We start from the raw sequence: 18,423 nt of genomic DNA on the forward strand, positions 1-18,423 counted from the left end.
AGACCATCATCTGCCAAAGTGCCTTGAGTGTTAGATGAACCATTTGTTTGTGAGCATATTGAAAAGTTTAAGTCATGGGTTGTAGGGTTGTAAACATTTATTGCAGCTTTATCAGCTCCATTTGCATTATGGGCCAATGCACCACCTGGTAGTGTTGAGGGAAAACTTCTTGCTGGTGTCTTTTTTTTCTGTCAGAAGTGTCTAAATTTGAATCCAGCTTACTGGTTATACATGTGGAAAAGGCTGTAAATGGTTTAACTGCAGCAAATATTAGTGTTTACGGCCTCAGATTCGAGCCAGTAATCTTATTTGGACAAGCAAATGGAGTCCGTGACCTCCAGTGTTTTGGCTTGCAAAGGACACAGAGTGTGTTTTAATATGTTTGGAACGGGAGGCAAGAGATAAACATTTACAAAGATGGTCAAAAGCTGCAAAGAGTGGGATGCGTGTAGGCAGAGAATGCACTGATCTTATATTACATGCACTTGGTCAGCTTTTCTGAGCTGAGAAAACGAATGTCAAATATGACGCAATAACATTAATGTACAAAAAGATGGGCCCCACTTGATTGTGATTTGTCCAAACCCTGAAGGTCTTGAATAAAACACTTTATTGGGTTTTGTTTTGCTTTTATATTTGGTCTGTTTGAGGTGTATTATACGGTTAGTCCTAGCGAAAAGTGACCAATTGTCAGACCTCCTGCTGCCTATAAAAGCTCGCTCCAAAAATGAATCCAATCCTCTTCACAGTAGAAAGCAGTAAAAAGCTTCTGATGCCACTATTGAGAACACTGAGTCCTCTGTGATGCTAAGGGAAATGCTATAAAAGGAGCAATGTGTACATCAAGTCTGTATTTAATCAGAAGAATCATTTGAAGCTGCAGGAAATCGAGCAACGTGGGGAAAAAGTAGCTCATTTGACTTCTGGCCCACTGCTTAAGAGATCTTTTTGAAGAAGCTGCAGAATCAGGGAGACTTAGATTAGTGTTGAGCAAAGGAAGCTTTTACCTCGCTGCCAGTAATGATTCGAACGAAAAGGGGGTCGGCCAGCACAGAGAAGCGTAGACGTGGCTCAGTGGTGTGTGTCTTCTCACGGAGAAGCTGGTGGCTGCGACTAAAGAAGCGGAGAAGACAGTCGCGCCCAAGAGTGAGGCTCAAGGAAGACGAGTTTGATAAGAGTTCATGCTGTGTGCCATAAAATTAATTTGACTGAATCTCGAAGCAAGTGTTGGCTGTAGTTTTGGTTTGTGGTTCTTTATGTAACCTTGAGATTCTCAGTTTTTTGGAGTGCTAAAACAGAAATTCCTGTCAGCTTAAGGAACGGTTGTCTTCTGCTCATCTTACGTTGGAATTTGAATGTCAGAGGCCTGCAGAAAAGTGGGATACATGTCATGGTGTTCTGCAGGGGTTGACAGACATTTCTGGGTTAACCGGGTGTCCATGATTAAGTGCTACTGAGTGCATGCACTTAAAAGCCCCCCCTCCTTAAAAATAAAATCAGATCAGTCATCTGTTTTTCTGTGCTTTGAGCATCAGGACATGTTCTGTACTAATCTGTTCCTTTCTGTTCTGCTGTGTGATAATAATCTGCTGTGTGTGTGTCTGTGTTTTTGTGTGTCGTCTTTTTCCAGATGCAAAGGAAAGATCAGCTAAGAGGTTCTCGGCAAACGGCGTCTTTAATTACACCTCTCTGCTGCTCAGCCAGGAAGACGACATGCTGTATGTGGGAGCCAGGGAGGCACTGTTCGCCCTCAGCCTCTCGGACATCAGCAAAATCAAGCTGCAGAAGAACGTGAGTGTAACAAAATGCCAAATGCCTCATCTGAGTCCAAATTGCATGTTTAAAACCCAAATTGCTGGTTCACCAGGCTCGCACATGTGACAAATTTTGCTGGTAGATAGTTCAGGGAGAATATCTAAAGCCCTGAATTACCACTTTATGGACTTGTCATTAATTTGAGTTGTAGGCCGATGGTGTTAAATAAATAAATCCTGGCAATTTTCACCATATTTTTTAATATAGTCAAGAGAGTAGATACAGTTAAATTAAAGTTTAAAAAAAAGTTTGGAAACACCTGCTCAGTCTCTTTACTATTTGGACTTCTGTTGCTATGAATCGGTGACTTTTCTCAGAGCAGCGACGCTCACAGTTTAGACGACTGCAGCGAGTCATAAAAACTTTGAGCGCAAACATAAACAGTTATGGTGATGTGCAGACGTCACAGTTTGTGCGAGCAGTGGCCAATGCATCAGACATAACCACAGCTTTATGCACACATTCGAGTTTCTGTTTTGCTCTATCTGCCACAGTTATTGTTTGACAGTGGGTGCCATTAAGGGAGTACGTCTTGTCGTTAGTCCTTAACCAGTCAGCGTACAATAACAGAACTCTTTTGTAGACAAAGTCGACCTCTAAGAGTAGATGAAATGATGTCACTAGTGTTTTCATTTGGATTTCAGCATAAAATCAAACTCTTCTCTAAAATCAGGTAAAAATAATATTTTAACAACCAATCGAGGACGATCTCAAAAGCACTGCGTGCATATCGAAGCCCATTTTAGTACAGTGGAAGTGGATATGCTCTCTATAGATTGGCTCTGAATCTGTGGGTTTCCACTATCTATCACATGACTTATTCAGGGTTTCTTTCTCTACTTCAGCTGACATGGGGCACTCCTGCTGGAAAAAGAGACGAGTGTAGCTTCAAAGGGAAGAACCTGGAGGTGAGAGACATTTTCTTCTGTTTGTTTGAGCAGTGTTGTAAGGGGGGGAAAAAAATTACGGTGGAGCTGTGTGTTGACAAACCTTTCCATCAGTTACAAATGGATTCATCAAGTGTGCAGGCTCACTGGGGAATTGCTCTTTCTTCTTCTTCTGTCTGTCTGTTACCTTGTTGTCATGCCAGCTGTTGTATCTCTGGGCGACAAGCCTCAGTAATCTGTGTAAATCTCTGGTCTGTGTAATACAAAAAACTCACCAGGCAAAGTGCTGTGTGATGCTGAGAGGTTTTCCCAGCAGTATTTGAGGAGAGGGGGAATACTTTTCTGTTTCTGTCAAATAATATTTACATTTCCTGCTCTGAAAGATTTGCTTATGATTAAGAGTATTATAGGCCGATTTTTAAGGGGCTCTCGAGAAGATCACATTCAATTCTTAGAATTTCTTGTGATTTTTTATGGACCTGACACGCTCTCCATTTGTTCTCCTCCAGACTGATTGCTTCAATTACATCAAAATTCTTCTGCGGGTGAATAGCACTCATCTCTATGTGTGTGGCACCTATGCCTTCAGTCCTGTCTGCGCCTACATAGTAAGTAATGACCTCTCAATCTACCCATTGTTCACCTGCAAGAGTTGATTTTCTCCCATCATTAAACAGAGTCTTGATTTATTCAGTTCATCTCCTCTCACAAGAACAGGTCTGAATTTTATAAATATTTTTAGGGGTACTCTTTAGGAATCAAGCCCCTTTATCCACCATGTCAGTATTGGATCTGTTGTTATCCAAGCGTTACCAAATCCTGTTGAGGCACTTGAGCCAGACAAGTCAACAGGGGGTACACGAGCTGTGTGGTTTCCAGATAGAGGGGAAGCAGTAGGTCTGTTTATCTAGCAGAGGAGTACATTTTGGAGTGATGGTAACTGGGAGTAGGACGGCACTGATTTCTTTGATAGGGCGGCAGTAGAGTTTGGCAACAGCACAGCTTCTCAAAGCAGGGCATTAAACTCTGCCCTTTGACGTCAGAGTCTCAGACTGAGGATCACTTGGCAGGACGTTAGGCCCTGATCTGGGATTCCGAGCAAGTCTGAGTTGGTCTGGGTGAACACTCGTCTTGTTGACGGAGTCCACAACTCTGTGTGTCACCCAGGGCATTCCTCGCGGCCAGACGATCTGAGATGTATAGTATTAACAATGAGGGATGTTTTATTTATTTCTTTTTTTACCACTTCTCACAGAACGTTTTATGGTCAGCCAAAAAGATACAGTAAACAATCAAATGAATGACACAAGCTTAAACAAGCTTAAGATTAAAACAACATCTAATAATAAAGAAGCATGGGAATATTTCTCAGCAACAGAGGAACTCCATGCTGTCCTTTTTGATTAAAGTTAATATCATCACTGCAAATTGTCTTTATATATTATTTATGTCTATCCTGTGACAATGCTCCTATTCCCATGTGTGCATTAAATGCTTTAACGATAGATGTAATTGTTCTTGCTGTGAGGCAGCAGAGGAATCTCTTTTTTAAAACTATATAAATGAAGTGATGGGAATGGAAAATCTTCCATCCTCTTCCTGTGTAATAATGTATTACAAAGTTAAGCTCAAGCTTTAGCATCCTTAAGACCTCAGAGTGCTAGAGGCTCTAAAACTGTTCACAATGAAGACCTCATGAGAAGCTCACTTTGATTAGCCAGACCAGTGTGTAGCAGTGGAAACTGCAATTGCTCTCCATATATGTATTCTGTGATTCCATGTTCTCATGCCCTCTGTCAGCTTTATCAAACAGGACTAGAAGCTCAGACAAACAAGGCCGAATGCTGTCTGACGGACCAGCTACATTTAGATTTGGTGCAAAACTTATGCCACACGCTTCTGATACAAGTCTGAGGCTATTCAGTGTTTTATCGACATGTCTTCCAAATGCATGTGCAAGTGTTGGACGTGATTCTAACGCTTCGAATGAAAGCGTCACGAAGCACGCTCTCTGATTAGCCAACATGCTGTCACTTTTTCCCTTACACAGAGCAGACTACAGTGTGTAGCAGTGGAAACGTCAATTGTCCTCCATATATTTTCTTGTAATTCACTGTTCTCGCTCCCTTTGTCAGGCTTTTGAAAAGGCACCGGCTACAGCCTGATAGACTGACTGCATTTTGATTCAGTGCAGTGTCTTTCACCCACAGCAAAAGTTGTCAATTTTGATAAGTTATTCAGTTTTGTGGACCTCATGGGCTATTGGAATTTGACATGTCCAATCACTGAAAGTCACTTCCTAATAGGACAACATGACGACATCTTATTTAACGTGTAAAAGCATCCACTGGGAAACAGTCTCGCTGGCTGCAGCAGTTTTTAATATACATGCACTGGGAACAGAGTCTGACCAGTATGTTTTTCATACCAAACCGTTCTTTGATAAGGCCTCAGTCAAATAGGCCTGAAGCCCAGTGAGTGCCCAACTGCCAACCGCTGGTTGCTAGGTCAAAATATATATTCCCCATTTTGCTGTTAGTCACTCTGTAAAATTGATCACAGCAAGTGTTGTGCCAATAACCACCTCAGTTTGGTCACTGGCAGATTGCCACAGTCTCCTGTAGTTTGCGTGGAAGACTCTGAGCAGTCTGCAGACAAGGTAAAGATAAAGTTTGAACCCTGTTGGTTGCAGTTGTAAGAACCAACTTTTACTTTGAAGGGCAACATTGTCCATTCATTGTTTGCATTGCAATTTGTTTCAAGTTTCCCTAGTACTTGAAAAATGTTTGCAGGCAAGTCAGCATCTTCCATTCAAATTAAGGACGACTGCAGCAACTTGCTAGCAGCCAAAGCAATCGTAAGCAGTTTTTTGGTAAACAATTTAGCTTGCAACTGGCAGCAGCTTCCAAAACCACTCACCAACCAGTCAGGAATACAGATTTTTCCCCAGTGACCTGTGTTTGGAAGAAGATCTTTGATGAGTTTCTAGACTTATTTGACTGAGGTTTTAAAGAAATGTCTGTGGAAACTCAAAATGGGACTAAAAATACTTGAACATTTAAAGATACAGGCTTGTTTTGTTGAAGTCAGACTTCAGTGGAAGTACAGTAACTGTTTCACGTGTGTATTATTTATGTTTCTCTAAGAGGTTGGAAAGAAAAGCAACTGGACTTGTTGGAGTTTCTTGAGGGTGTTTCGCCTCTCCTCCAAGAAGCTTCTTCATATTATTTATGGTTTTGTTTTTGTATTCAAGTATTTTTGGGAGAGACTGTGAAATTAAAATCAGAAATGCTGAGAAATACTGGAAGATGGATAAATAAAGTATATTTCTACAATAAATGAATCATTTGAGTTTGAGTCAAAATGATTTTCTGCCTTTGCTGTCTCTGGCACACCGCTCTAAATTCACGTGTACCTGCTTATGATGTAAATCAAAATGTTATGTTTTTTTTAAAGCAATAATTTGCCAGAATAGCTGGTCACTGCAGAATTTGAAAAAGCATGTCTCTCGACCCGTGTCGGAATAGTTTCGGGAATATTTGGAGCAAGGGATTAGCGAATATTTATGGAAGTAGGGCTGAGGATAAAGTACGGTAGCCGTGTTCACAGTAATGAAGGCAAAGTGCAGCTCAGTGATGTTTTTTTAGACAACAGCTCAACAGCAATAAAATGTCAGCACTCTGCAACAAAGGTTAATCTTTTAGTAGGATGCCTTTATTGTCCAGTTTTGTGAGATTTTTGAGGATTTATTGTCCCTTAATATCTTTCTTTAAAGTTGGTTGGTACATTAGATATAGTTTTCCTTTTCATACTAATGAAATAGCCTGTTTGCTTGTGACAGAGGGTACACAGAAGAAACCTTCTATTAATCAGACAGCCCGTCAATGGTCCGACAGCGATTTCAAGCGACCAGACATCCAAAATGTCAGCGTTCAGCGTGTATTGTAATAGAGAAAATGATCTTGTGACCACTGAGCTCACTTTAGCTCACCATTTTACTATAAGTAGAATTTAATTGGCCTGAGCCTCAGGGACGTTTGCTGTTTGTGTCTGCCTCCAGAATACGTCAACATTCACACTGGAGAGAGATGAAGAGGGCGAGGTCATGATGGAAGATGGGCGCAGTCGCTGCCCCTTTAATCCAGAGTATAAATCAACTGCCATCATTGTTGGTATGTATTAATGCACGCTTATATGAATGGCTTCCCTTTAGACGGGGAAAGCGGGCGCAGCTGTTTCTGAAACTATTTTGATGTCAACTCCATCTTTGATTCAGTAATGAGTCATGATGTGCCTGCTAATGTTGTTTGTCTGCTTCAGACTGTCTGATAAATAGCCGGACAGCAGCAGACATTGTTTTTGTTCAACTTCTTTAACAAGCAATTAGTAAATAATTGAACTGGATATGAAGAGGAGAAATGATTTGTCTATTCTCACTCAGACTGTTATGTGCTAACATTTCACTTTATTACTGACTTCAGCTCCAGCCTGTTATTATTTCTTTGTCATGTGTTATTTTTATTGATTCCAAATTCAGTTCAATCTTTCTCTTCCTTTGTTCTCCTCCAGATGGTGAATTATATACTGGTACTGTTAGTAACTTTCAAGGGAATGAACCAGTCATTTACAAGAGTTTGGGTCAGGGAACTGCTCTGAAGACAGAAAACTCCTTAAAATGGCTGCAAGGTAAACTCCCATGTGTTTTTTCCTTCCACAAATCTTCCATTATGTACCGACCACTGCAGATAAGCTCCAAAAAGCAGCGATCATTAGCGAGGCACATTCACTAATGCATGCAGACTGAGAGCAAAGACAAGCGCTTGTAGATTGCGGGAGCCCAGCCTATCAGCCGCTGCACATGCACATCAAAACAACCTCATCCGGCTGCCACTGCTTTCGCCAGAGTAAGCTGCACTTTGCGCACAATTAAGACTCCTCTTGTCTTCTGATCTTTAGGTAATTCATGCAGACTGCTCCTGATGAGACATCTGAGTACAATTATAAAGAGGATTCTGTTTCCTCTTCCTTTGCAGGATTGTATCACAGCTTGTTGGTGCAGACACTGACTTTTTCCAAATTTATGATGGCAGAAAAAAGTGGGGAAAAAAAGGTTCCCTTGTGTCGATAATAAAGGTGCAACGCAGCTGTCTAACCACACGTTTGCTTTTGTGTTTTTCTATCTCTAACAGATCCCGTCTTTGTCGGGTCAGCTTACATCGAGGAGAGTCAGCCTATAGGCAACTCTGTGGGCGACGACGACAAGATTTACTTCTTCTTTAGTGAGGCGGGAAAAGAATTTGACTTCTTTGACAACACCATAGTGTCGAGGATTGCTCGCGTGTGTAAGGTAATGTACACGGGGTTAGGGTGAGGCGATTACACAAAATGATCACGCAAAAGTATGAGGCACAGCAGGGCTCAAGCTTCCTGTCCTTAATCCTGGCACAATTGCCTCAAAACAAGATGGGACACTCCCATGTCAAAGCACATTAGGTAACATTAACTGTACATTATGCCTGAGTAATTGCAATGGAAACATGTCACTGGTGCATTTAAACTTTTCTCTATTTAACTGTACAGGCATGTTTTCAGCAGATATAGTTTCCCCTTGCCTGAATCATTGCCTCGTCTCAGGCTCCCTCCCTCCCCTTTCTCTGCAATGTCATATCCCACTCTCCTTCCATCTCCCTCACAATGTCAGCTGCACTCGTCCATCCCTCCAGCTCCTTGCCGTTCCTCCGCCAGCCCTTTGAGCTTTGCAGGCATTATTAGTATTCAAGAGTGCTTCACAGCAATATGAAATGCTTTTTCCACCCTACTATATGGCCTGTTTTCTTGCATGCAAACTGTAGCAACTGCAGAATTCACTGGGATCATTTAAACCATTGACGTCATTCCTCCTCCGCCCGCTTCTCTCCTCGAGAGTTCAGTTTGGTTGATCAGCCTGGGTAATCAGCCACAAACTCTATTCCCTTTCACCTGTCGTCAGATCAATTAAAAGGCTATGAAGCTGCATGATATACATGCACTCAGCGTCCCTACCTGACTGATGTCTCTTGTTCATGGAGGCAGTAATGTGAGTAATCGTGGGGACAGCATGTAATCTTAAGTGACAGCTTAATGACTTAGTCCTACTAGGCTCTGGAACTCGGTGCGGCGACACCTCTTGCTGCCGGCAGAGCACCTCCTGGGTTCTATATATGGAAATCATTGACAGAAGTGCCCCCAGACTGTGGCAACTTGCTGCAGATGAACTGTGCAATAGACAGAAGAATAGCTTTCTCTGCTCTGTAAAGCACCATTATTTCACAGGAATGCAGCAGCTCCCTTTTCCCTTTCTGACGTCTTTTCAGAAGAAGCTCTTCTATAGCAATATGGTAGTGCTGCTTGCGGTTTATTATCCATTTTGCAGGGTACATAATGATTTAATAATAAGTGATTTGCATTTTCTTTTTTATGTTCGTATCTTAGGTGGCCCGATTATTTCCAGCTCCACATTTTTACTTAAGTTCCTCTCCCTTTTTTAAGGCCATCTTCCCTTAAAGTCAACTTACTTCTGATTGGCTGCCCTTCTCAAACAGACGTTTGAATAGCAGATGGGTGGAGCTTCTACGGCTGAGATGACCAGCCACTCTCGTCAAGATCGAGCAGTCTAAAGTCTGAGCCAGTGATTCACAGGGATTACTTGTATAGCCGCTGACCTGAAAATGGTGGCTATGTTTATACTATCCAACAGTATAAATAAAGAAATATAGGACCACTTAAAGCATGTTTTTAAAAAGAAAAAAATCCTTGTTTCTTGGCGTCTTGGCTTCACTAAAGGCCTTGTCAGCTATTTGCAGTCCTGTTGCCAATGCATAATATTTATGCACGTACAAACAACTATTGCTAGATTCCTAACCTAAGATGACAGATTTACACTTGTTTTTTTGCAGGAGACCTCTGAGATAATGAAGTCCTCTGAAATGGTCATTCACTCTGAATATAAAAATATTTTGTACATGTTCAGATTTGAGGCATAAGACTCAATATTTGATTGCAAATTGTGTCACTGTGGGATATGAGGGTTTAATTGCCTCTATGAGCTGTGTTGACTCCATAGGTGAGCAGTGATCTCGGCGGCCACAGTGTAGAACACGCTCCCTGTTGTTTTGAGAATGATAGTAAGCAGCTGTTCCTTTCACCGTGTGTAGTATCCCTGCCTCTCCCATGACCCCTTAGGAAGATGCACCTCACAGTTGGAGGTGTCTTTAGTAGAGAAAATCTAAGACTAAATCAAGACCGGCACAAAAATTCCCACTTTTTTTTTTTCTTTTCTTTTTTTATGTCAGTGTATCACATTTAAATGTGCGTCTTGTGTACTCCTTCTCTGCTGAGGAGTGAGTGCTAAACTCAGATTAAGTAAAGCTGAGGTATGAAGACCCCTCCCTTTTGGCAGGCTCCAAATCTAATGCACTTTTGCAAACTGTCAGAAAACACGCACTCCCTTTTCTTTCTGTGTCAGGCCAAGTCCTGATATGTTGGTATGTGGTTTTATTTAATATATCAAAACCATGTTGCGTGTCATGGTTTATCTTGACAGACACTTAGAAAAAGAGAGCATGTTTCTTGTTAGATAAGATTAATTTAATGGTATTCTAACTACTGTTTTACTTGCATTTTCCAAATAATTCTGCTTCCGAGTTGTTTTTTTCCTTCTCCCAGTCTTTCCTATCTGCCCCCGCTCCCTTCTTGCCCTCCTCCTTTCTTTTGTTTATTCAGGTGTGCGCTCTGAAGGGCTGTGAAAAGTGGGCATGTTATAAATACTGAGTGGCGCAATTTTCTTTACCTCGTGATCTATTACGTCTCAGGTTGATGAGAATCTTGGATGTAATAAATACTATGAGAGTCGGCTAATGCCGCACAAAGAAGCGGGTTTATTTTCAGAGGGCAGCTATCAGAGGGGAGTGGTCGATGCGATTGTACAAGCTGTGCAGCGGAGCACGGCAACAATAGCAGTGGACAGCTGAGAGAGCAGGAATGTGGTCTCCTCATTATGTGGACGGGCTACTACCTCAGCTTAGTAATTGGCTCCCAGGCCCTACATCATTCCCACGAGGGTGGCTTCACCTCACTCTTGAGCAATGTGATTGTTTGTGTGTGTGACAGCACATGGAGGAGCAAACGGAGGTAGTTATAGTTTTGCACTTTATTACCTCCTCACTCCTTGTGTGGTTATTTAGGAGTTGCTCTGGGTTTGGGAGGCCATGCTGACGGGAACATTTGGATTTGAGGGAGGAAAGCTGTCTTGAGACTGGGCGAGGTCGCCTGTTTTCGGTCCTGCTCTTCCTCCCCTTCCTCCTAGTCGTGCTCCTCCAGTGTTTTCAAGCTTGCTCGCTGTATTTGGGAGGAGTTCCTTTTGGTGTGTGTTTACAAGCACTTTGATAATTGCTAGTCCTAGAAAACTCTGATAAGTATTTATGGGAATATTTTGCGACAGCTTGAAAGAAGAGCGAATGCCTTGTCTGTGAGCTGCAGGTGAAGTCAGGCATGAAGGACTGATCTTTATTTCAAAGCTGTAATTAATAACTAACCATTGTTTGTTTTTCTATTTCGCTATGCTCTCTCCTTCAAAGGGGAGCTGATCTTTTATGCTGTGGCATCTTTTATGCAGAGCACTTTTTTTGTTTTCTCTGTGTTGCATATTTTATTGTTAAAATACTATAAAAAATAAATAAAAAGGAGGGTCATGAGCGTCACGGTAATAATCTTCCTTTTCTCAACAGCACCCTCTGAAGCAAAGGGGGATGGATTGCAACTGTGATGCAAAACATGGGCTCCAAAGTAATGCGTGCCTTTTCAAGGAGCTCGTACATTGCAACATATTTTAAGTCCCTTCAGTAATTTCATTGGAATGTTTGGCCTTCATGATCTGACAGTTTGGGGCTGTTTTCACACTCATCTAGGGAACTTAATGCAGTTTGCTCTTAGCTTTTAAATGATTTATAAAAGTTTTTCTAGGGAAAGTTTTTGTGGTTCATATAGAACATTGTTTGCTATCTGGTTTATTTGCTTTTTCATGCTTCTGACAGCAAATTTAAAATCCACTTGAGCTCTTAGGTGTACTCGGGCAGGGTTCTGTAAGGCTCCTGGTCCAGAGCTGACTCAAAGCCCATGGTGTCCTCCCTTCCTGCCACAGCCACAGCCTTTCCAGCTGAAAGCAGATTTTAGTCATAGCAAAGTTGAACTCCCAGATTTTGCCACAGCTCTGACCTTCTGAACTTAACTACTCTGCACTCCTCCTGCTTTTATCACAAGATATCAGCGTGTTCCATGTTCCAAACAAATTTGTAAGCTAAATATCCACATGCTCCACCAAACCTGCCTCCACCTTCGTACATTCTTCACACATCAATGATAGAAGTGTCAGTATGACACAGATATTGTAAAAATTAGAAAAGTAAACCCAAACAAACCAGGAGGATTATGTCACAGTCATGTGACACATGGCTGGGAAATGAAGGGATCACTTTGAGTTTGTGGCTTTTTTTTTTTTTTTTTGCTTTTTTTTTTTACGGGGCGTTTTTTGTCTTTATGTAGTCATCATGTGTTTTATTTATTTTGTGATGTGTAATTGTAGTTGTGAAATGGATACTTGCGTTATGTAATGATATCCTATCTAACCATGTGCTCATGTTGCCTTTGCTAGTAGCTTTGTGCAGCTGTCTGTTGTTAAAGCCTGGTTAAAGGTTTCTAGTGAAATGTTTAAGGTTTCTTCAGATGAACTGGAGATATCAGAATAATGCAGTCATAATTAAGTAATACTTTTTATCAACTCAAGTCCAAAAATAAGTACAGACTTGTACAACCATTGCAACCCCTGCCAGAATCTAATAAAAAATTATTACAAGGACATAAAGTCCTCTAATAAACTTGCTGAATCTTTTTTTTCAGGGTGATAAAGGGGGTGAGCGAGTCCTGCAGAAAAAGTGGACTACCTTCCTGAAGGCTCAGCTCCTGTGTTCCCTCCCCGATGACGGCTTCCCCTTCAACATTATCCAAGACATGTTTGTCCTGAAGCCCACGGGAGACAGCTGGGAGAGCACAGTGTTCTACGGCGTCTTCACTTCTCAGTGGTACGACTCAAATGCAGGCGATGGTTGAGACTGTGACAGTGCTGTATGTCAGCTGTGACAGTGACATAAATCACACACACACTGTGATTTGTCACACTGTTACAGTCAAAGTTTACACACAAGCGCGGCTCGCACACACCCCATCTAGAGCCAGTTTTTATTTAATATCTGCGCTCGCACTTGGCAAGTTGTTGTTTTTCACTTGGCTCCTCTGAATTTAGAGCAGCTGTAATGTGCTTAACTGCTAATACGAGCCAATGTGATCCCAATGGTTAGTTAATGTATCAACAAAATAAAGGTTTTAATAAGGAAATCGCTCATGCGCCCACTCTGCAACTGTTCTCCATTGAGAAACTGCCATTCCAGTTTCTTGAATAAAATGATGGCAGTTGCAAAGAAATCTCAGAACATGTTGGAAATTGTGTGATGTCGAGTTCTGATAGGTTAACATTTTGGTTCATTGACCAGTTGTTCACAGCTGAAACCCTTACATCCTCATTAATACGTTTACAGGTATAAAGGCGCCTCGGGAAGCTCCGCGGTCTGTGCCTTCACTATGGAGCAGGTGAAAAAAGCCTTCAGCGGGCGCTACCGAGAGGTTAACAGGGAGACACAGCAGTGGTATACCTACAACCACCCTGTACCAGAACCACGGCCTGGGGCGGTGAGTTGTGAAGGCCATATCTTATGACAGCCAGTGCAATTCACTACAACAAGACACAACGTCTTTCTGTGGCTCTTCATTCAGTAACAGATAAAATGAGGACAAAGAGCTGTCTTTGTTGTCATGTGTACAAAAGCTATATTAAACACACCAACAAAACATCCCGTCCTACCTGTAGTGTTATTTTAGGCTGTTGAACAAGTAAGTCTGATGTGAAGCAGATGTTCCCCATTTATTTTCTTTGTCTGCTGGAAAACAGAAAGTACTGTCCTGCTGTGGGTTGTACGAGAGCCAAAGAAATGCCTCAGAGCATAAAAATAGTACATACAGCTTAAGAACATGATTAAACCCATCAGCCAATGTGGTAGTTTTAAGCTCCTTATCTCACTGATTCCATTTTCATTTCTGTGTTCTTAAGTAATTAAAGCCAAGGTCAAATGTAATTCAACACCCCATCGTATTGTATCTATTTTTCAGTACTGCTCAAATAATAAGCAGAGATTGTTTTGTTTTTTTTCTTCTTCTTCTTCTTTTTGTTATTTACTCTCCCCACAGTGCGTGACCAACCACGCCAGGCAAATGGGAATCCAGTCATCCTTGCACATGCCTGATAAAGTGCTCAACTTTGTCAAGGACCATTTCCTGATGGACAGCGCGATCCGCAGCACGCCACTGCTGCTCAAACGCAGCGTACGCTACACGCAGATCGCTGTGCACAAGATCCAGGGCATGGAGAGAGCTTATGATGTGCTCTTTATTGGCACAGGTGGAGCTTAATATATTCTACAAGCATTTCATTTAATAGGAACAAAAACAGAGCAGAAGAAAACTGTCCTCTGAAAACTATATATCTCACTTCCGCTTGTTCTCTGTGTCTTCCAGATGATGGAAAGCTCCATAAGGCCATCAATGCCAATGACAAGATGCACATTATAGAGGAGATGATTCTGTTCGCTGAGCCGCAGCCAGTGCAGCACATTGAGCTTGATCCTCAAAGGGTAAATCACCACCTTTACCATATACACTCTATATAAAAGATGAACATAGCCACAAGGGTATAACTAGTCCCAATTTGTTAAATTTAGTGTCTTTGCTGCCTTCATGTTTATATTTTTGTGACCATATTAGGACAAGAGAGAGAGAGAGAACTTATCAGCTAACACTGCCAAGCTTTTTAACAGAACTCATTAGCACACAGGTTCTGGACATTATTGTTGAGTAACATATAAAACAAAATCCTAAAATTTCAGTCACCTGAGGTAGACCACAGACTTCATTTGATTTAGTACCATATTTTTCAGACCATAAGGCGCACCGGATTATAAGGTGCATTAAGCAAAACAAAACAGTCAGATAAGTCAAATTTTACTCAACTCATTCTTCTTGCTTCCTCCACTTCTGTACCATTGATTCATTAATGTTGAATTCTCTCGCAGCTGCTCTATTCCCATTTTGTTGCAGTATATTAATGACTAACCTTGTATTGTGGATGGATTATCTCTTTTGTTCTCCTGACTGAAGTTTGGTCCGTTTACAGCATCCTGCCATGCGATTTCATTTGTCTTTAACCATCGGGAAGTCTCACATTAACTTTTATCGAGTGGAAAAAAGTTAGTGTTCATCCTCCAGCTTCACAGTGTTTATGTTATGCTCACATAGCTGTTTCGCTAGTGATCAAGTAGCACATCATTATATACCAGCTAGCCTAACTTCAGTAACCTTACAAACATTACTGCTGTTTAGTTTTCTGTCTTCATTTATGTTGGAAGTGATGGCAGAGCTGTACATTTTAATTTTTTCAGAAATCTCTCAGTCAGAACATGCTACATCATGTTTAGGTGGAAACTAGTGAGCTAACTTCCTGCTAACTTCCTGCTAACTTCCTGCTAACTTCCTGCTAACTTCCTGCTAACTTCCTGCTAACTTCTAACTCCGCTAAATGTAATAAATTCTGTTTTCATGGATGCCTGGATGTTAAACTTAATTGTTACACCTGGTAAAGCAGCCACACTGATCTTTTTATTAAAGATGAAAGAATTTAGACAGTTTTTAACTCTCAGTGATGCCGCAGTGTTCCTTTGACTTTGGGGCCTGAACTGGATGGTGTTTTGGACCCAGATTACTCCGCGAGGCTCCTGACTACGGTAGCCGTAATGCTCTGACAATCCATCAAATGGTGCGGCTTCGTAGCTTACCAAAGTCGTATTAAAACATTTTTTGACTGATTTTTGAGTGTCGTGTACTACATAAAATCGATTCAAGGTCAGTAAGGCACACTGGATTATAAGGCGCACTGTTGATTTTTGACAAAATTAAAGGATTTTAAGTGTGCCTTATAGTGTGTAAAATACGGTACACTTGATCACAAAGTATGATTCTATTAAAAATGCTCCTGAAACACCATAACAGCAGTCGAAAGGTCAAGTTCACTGGCTTCAGTTAACAGAGTTTAACCCTTAGAAACGACTACGAAATTCAGACATCTGTGTCCGCATCCACCTGTCATTCAAAACCACCAGTCAAAGCTAACTTTAAATAGTAAGAATGTTTTAAAGGTTGAGTTTTTAAAAGTTCACCGGCTATCCTGTGGACATTAAAACAGCTAGCCCTTCTTTTGGCACTCTTCTCTTGCCTTTATTTTTAGACTCTGGACATGTCCTTTTGATCATTAGCAGTATTTAAAGCAGAAAATAAGGTAAAATCAATTTACTACAACTTAATAACAGCGTAATACAACCATAGAGCCCGTGTTGCTTTGTATCCATTTATAATAAATACTTTATCCCATTTTCGAATGTTTGGTGTTTAATTTACAACTAATGAAAATGTGGAAGAGCGCTCTTTATCAGAGCACAAACTGGCTTCAGACATCTTTCCACAGGGGCCATTCCATTGAGTTTTCCTGTAAGTTATAGCACCGTCTGGAACGGAGTTTATGATCCTCTCTGGCATTTTACCCAGAGCTAAATTTCATTACCTTTTCTCTCTTTATTACATAATGGCCTCTCTCGGGGCGAGCAGCCAAACTGAAATCTTATCTTAGATTATGTAATTCTAATAAAGTCTGAGATACTGTTTGTGAGTGTATTCTTAGCTCCAAATAGGGAAATGAAAGACTAAGACAGAATGCATATGGTGTCTGTCTAATACAAGGGCCAGAAAAACTGGTCTAAATATAGATTGTATATTTGGGAACAAGGGGGAGCCGTGCGTCAGTATGACAGGAACATTAATGTTGCAAATGCATATCTGATGCACAGATGTAGGTAGTAAAAGTGCTAAAGATGCTACTCAGATGGTATCAAGAAGAACAGCTGGTCAGAACTACTCCATTGTGTAGGTTATGCTTTTCTGTTGTAATTAATTGTTTAGCATTTTTTGTCTTACTCTGCAACCAAAAGCAGAAGGTTTTTACCTTGTATATTGTAGTTACATCTGAAATGCACCCCCCCCCCCCTTCCCCTCTACAGGGTCTCTTGTTTGTGTCATCTTACTCTGGCCTGGTGGAGGTTCCTGTAGCTAACTGCTCCAACTACCTGAGCTGTGGTGAGTGTGTGCTGTCCAGAGACCCTTACTGCGCCTGGACCGGACAACTGTGCCAGGATGTCAGGATGGCTCCGCCTGACAGGTGAGAACTACAGCACGCAGGAGGAACACATAAGCACACTGTGCCTTTTAGTGTTAAAAGCAGGAAAATATGCAAGGATAATAATTCCTTGTTGCTCAACCTTATGTCCTTTCTACGAATTTTGCTTTGAACGTCTACCCAAACAAACACACAAAATAAGCATTCAAGGATCTGCTTTATGTCCCTTAACGTTAATTTTAGAGCAACATTACTCACTGTATTAGTAAGTTGTAAATAAAAGACTTGGCGATTGCGATAGGAGACATCAGTAATGTAATGTAAGGTGCCTGTCATTACATCTGCCTGTTGTTTTTATTTGGTATGTTTTGCCTCAGCCACTGGCAGCAGGACGTGGAGGAGGCTGACACATCAGCTATTTGCAACAGGACTCTTCCTAACCCCAGATCTGCCAGACCAGTAGCTTCTCGTGAGTGTGTTCTTTCTGTACAGTGGCCTTTAATTTAAGTGTGTCTGTCACCTCACGCACAAACAGCATGCACTTAGAGTTCACAAAAACATGCCGCTACTGTCAAGTCATGCACATCATACAGTTTTAAGAAAAAACAAGTTGCATATTCATGCAAGTTGTTTTCCAAATTCCAGTTTTGAATTTAAAGTGCTGTAGTAGGAGCTTCAGGCTTATATTTAATGGATATAAAGACAATTGGCTCAGCATTCAGAAAAAAAAAAGATTAAAGATTAAAAATTTGTCTACTAAACCTTGTACCTCAGATACAGGAGAAGCAATAAAGTTTTCATCCTAGATCTGTCTACTTGACGATATTCATGGGTCTGTAGGAGTTTGTATAACTGCATGGGTTTCCTGGACTTGGGGAAAAGTCATTTGACCACACCCCTCAGCTTGTCTAGTGGGGGATAGTTCAGGAGTATGGGATATTGGGTCAGCTGTTGCAGGCTTTCCAGTTCCTGTACAACCACAGTGTGAACTTAGTTTTTAATGCCAGCAATATGTCATATTTCTCTTCCCTGTGGGTCTTGGACTCACAAACAGTGTGTATGAAAATTGGCGCCTCCATGACTGAGGCTTTGGTTCACAGCTGTAAAAAGGTGGATTCCCCACTTTGATTGAGAAATTACGTGTAGCCTCAAATAGAGGAGTTGAGGAATTTTAGGGTCTTATTCACAAGTAAGGGGAGAGAGGAGCAGGAAACAGATTGGTGCAACATCTACAGTGATACGGGTGCTGTACTAGTCTAAAATGGGGAAGAGAGTCCTGTACATGAAAACAAGGCTGTTGATTTACCAGCCCATCTACATTCCTACCCTCAGGTGATTTTGGGTATCCAACTAGGG

General features: G+C 41.3%; 1 protein-coding gene across 3 annotated transcripts in view; it reads left to right on the plus strand.

Moving 5' to 3' along the window:
• sema4bb (sema domain, immunoglobulin domain (Ig), transmembrane domain (TM) and short cytoplasmic domain, (semaphorin) 4Bb) overlaps window positions 1–18,423 on the plus strand; it is a 62,740-nt gene that overhangs the window by 37,500 nt on the left and 6,817 nt on the right. For all 3 annotated transcript variants that reach the window (XM_063478158.1, XM_063478169.1, XM_063478149.1), the window contains exons 3-14: window positions 1,631–1,791; window positions 2,661–2,723; window positions 3,212–3,310; window positions 6,763–6,874; window positions 7,272–7,388; window positions 7,892–8,049; window positions 12,636–12,817; window positions 13,331–13,481; window positions 14,037–14,247; window positions 14,364–14,479; window positions 16,952–17,109; window positions 17,445–17,536. In XM_063478158.1, the coding sequence (XP_063334228.1) occupies window positions 1,631–1,791; window positions 2,661–2,723; window positions 3,212–3,310; window positions 6,763–6,874; window positions 7,272–7,388; window positions 7,892–8,049; window positions 12,636–12,817; window positions 13,331–13,481; window positions 14,037–14,247; window positions 14,364–14,479; window positions 16,952–17,109; window positions 17,445–17,536 (1,620 nt within the window). The remainder of the gene's footprint in view (window positions 1–1,630; window positions 1,792–2,660; window positions 2,724–3,211; window positions 3,311–6,762; window positions 6,875–7,271; window positions 7,389–7,891; window positions 8,050–12,635; window positions 12,818–13,330; window positions 13,482–14,036; window positions 14,248–14,363; window positions 14,480–16,951; window positions 17,110–17,444; window positions 17,537–18,423) is intronic.

The sequence above is a fragment of the Pelmatolapia mariae genome, linkage group LG1, assembly GCF_036321145.2.
Source record: "Pelmatolapia mariae isolate MD_Pm_ZW linkage group LG1, Pm_UMD_F_2, whole genome shotgun sequence".
In the NCBI taxonomy this organism is placed as follows: Eukaryota; Metazoa; Chordata; class Actinopteri; order Cichliformes; family Cichlidae; genus Pelmatolapia; species Pelmatolapia mariae.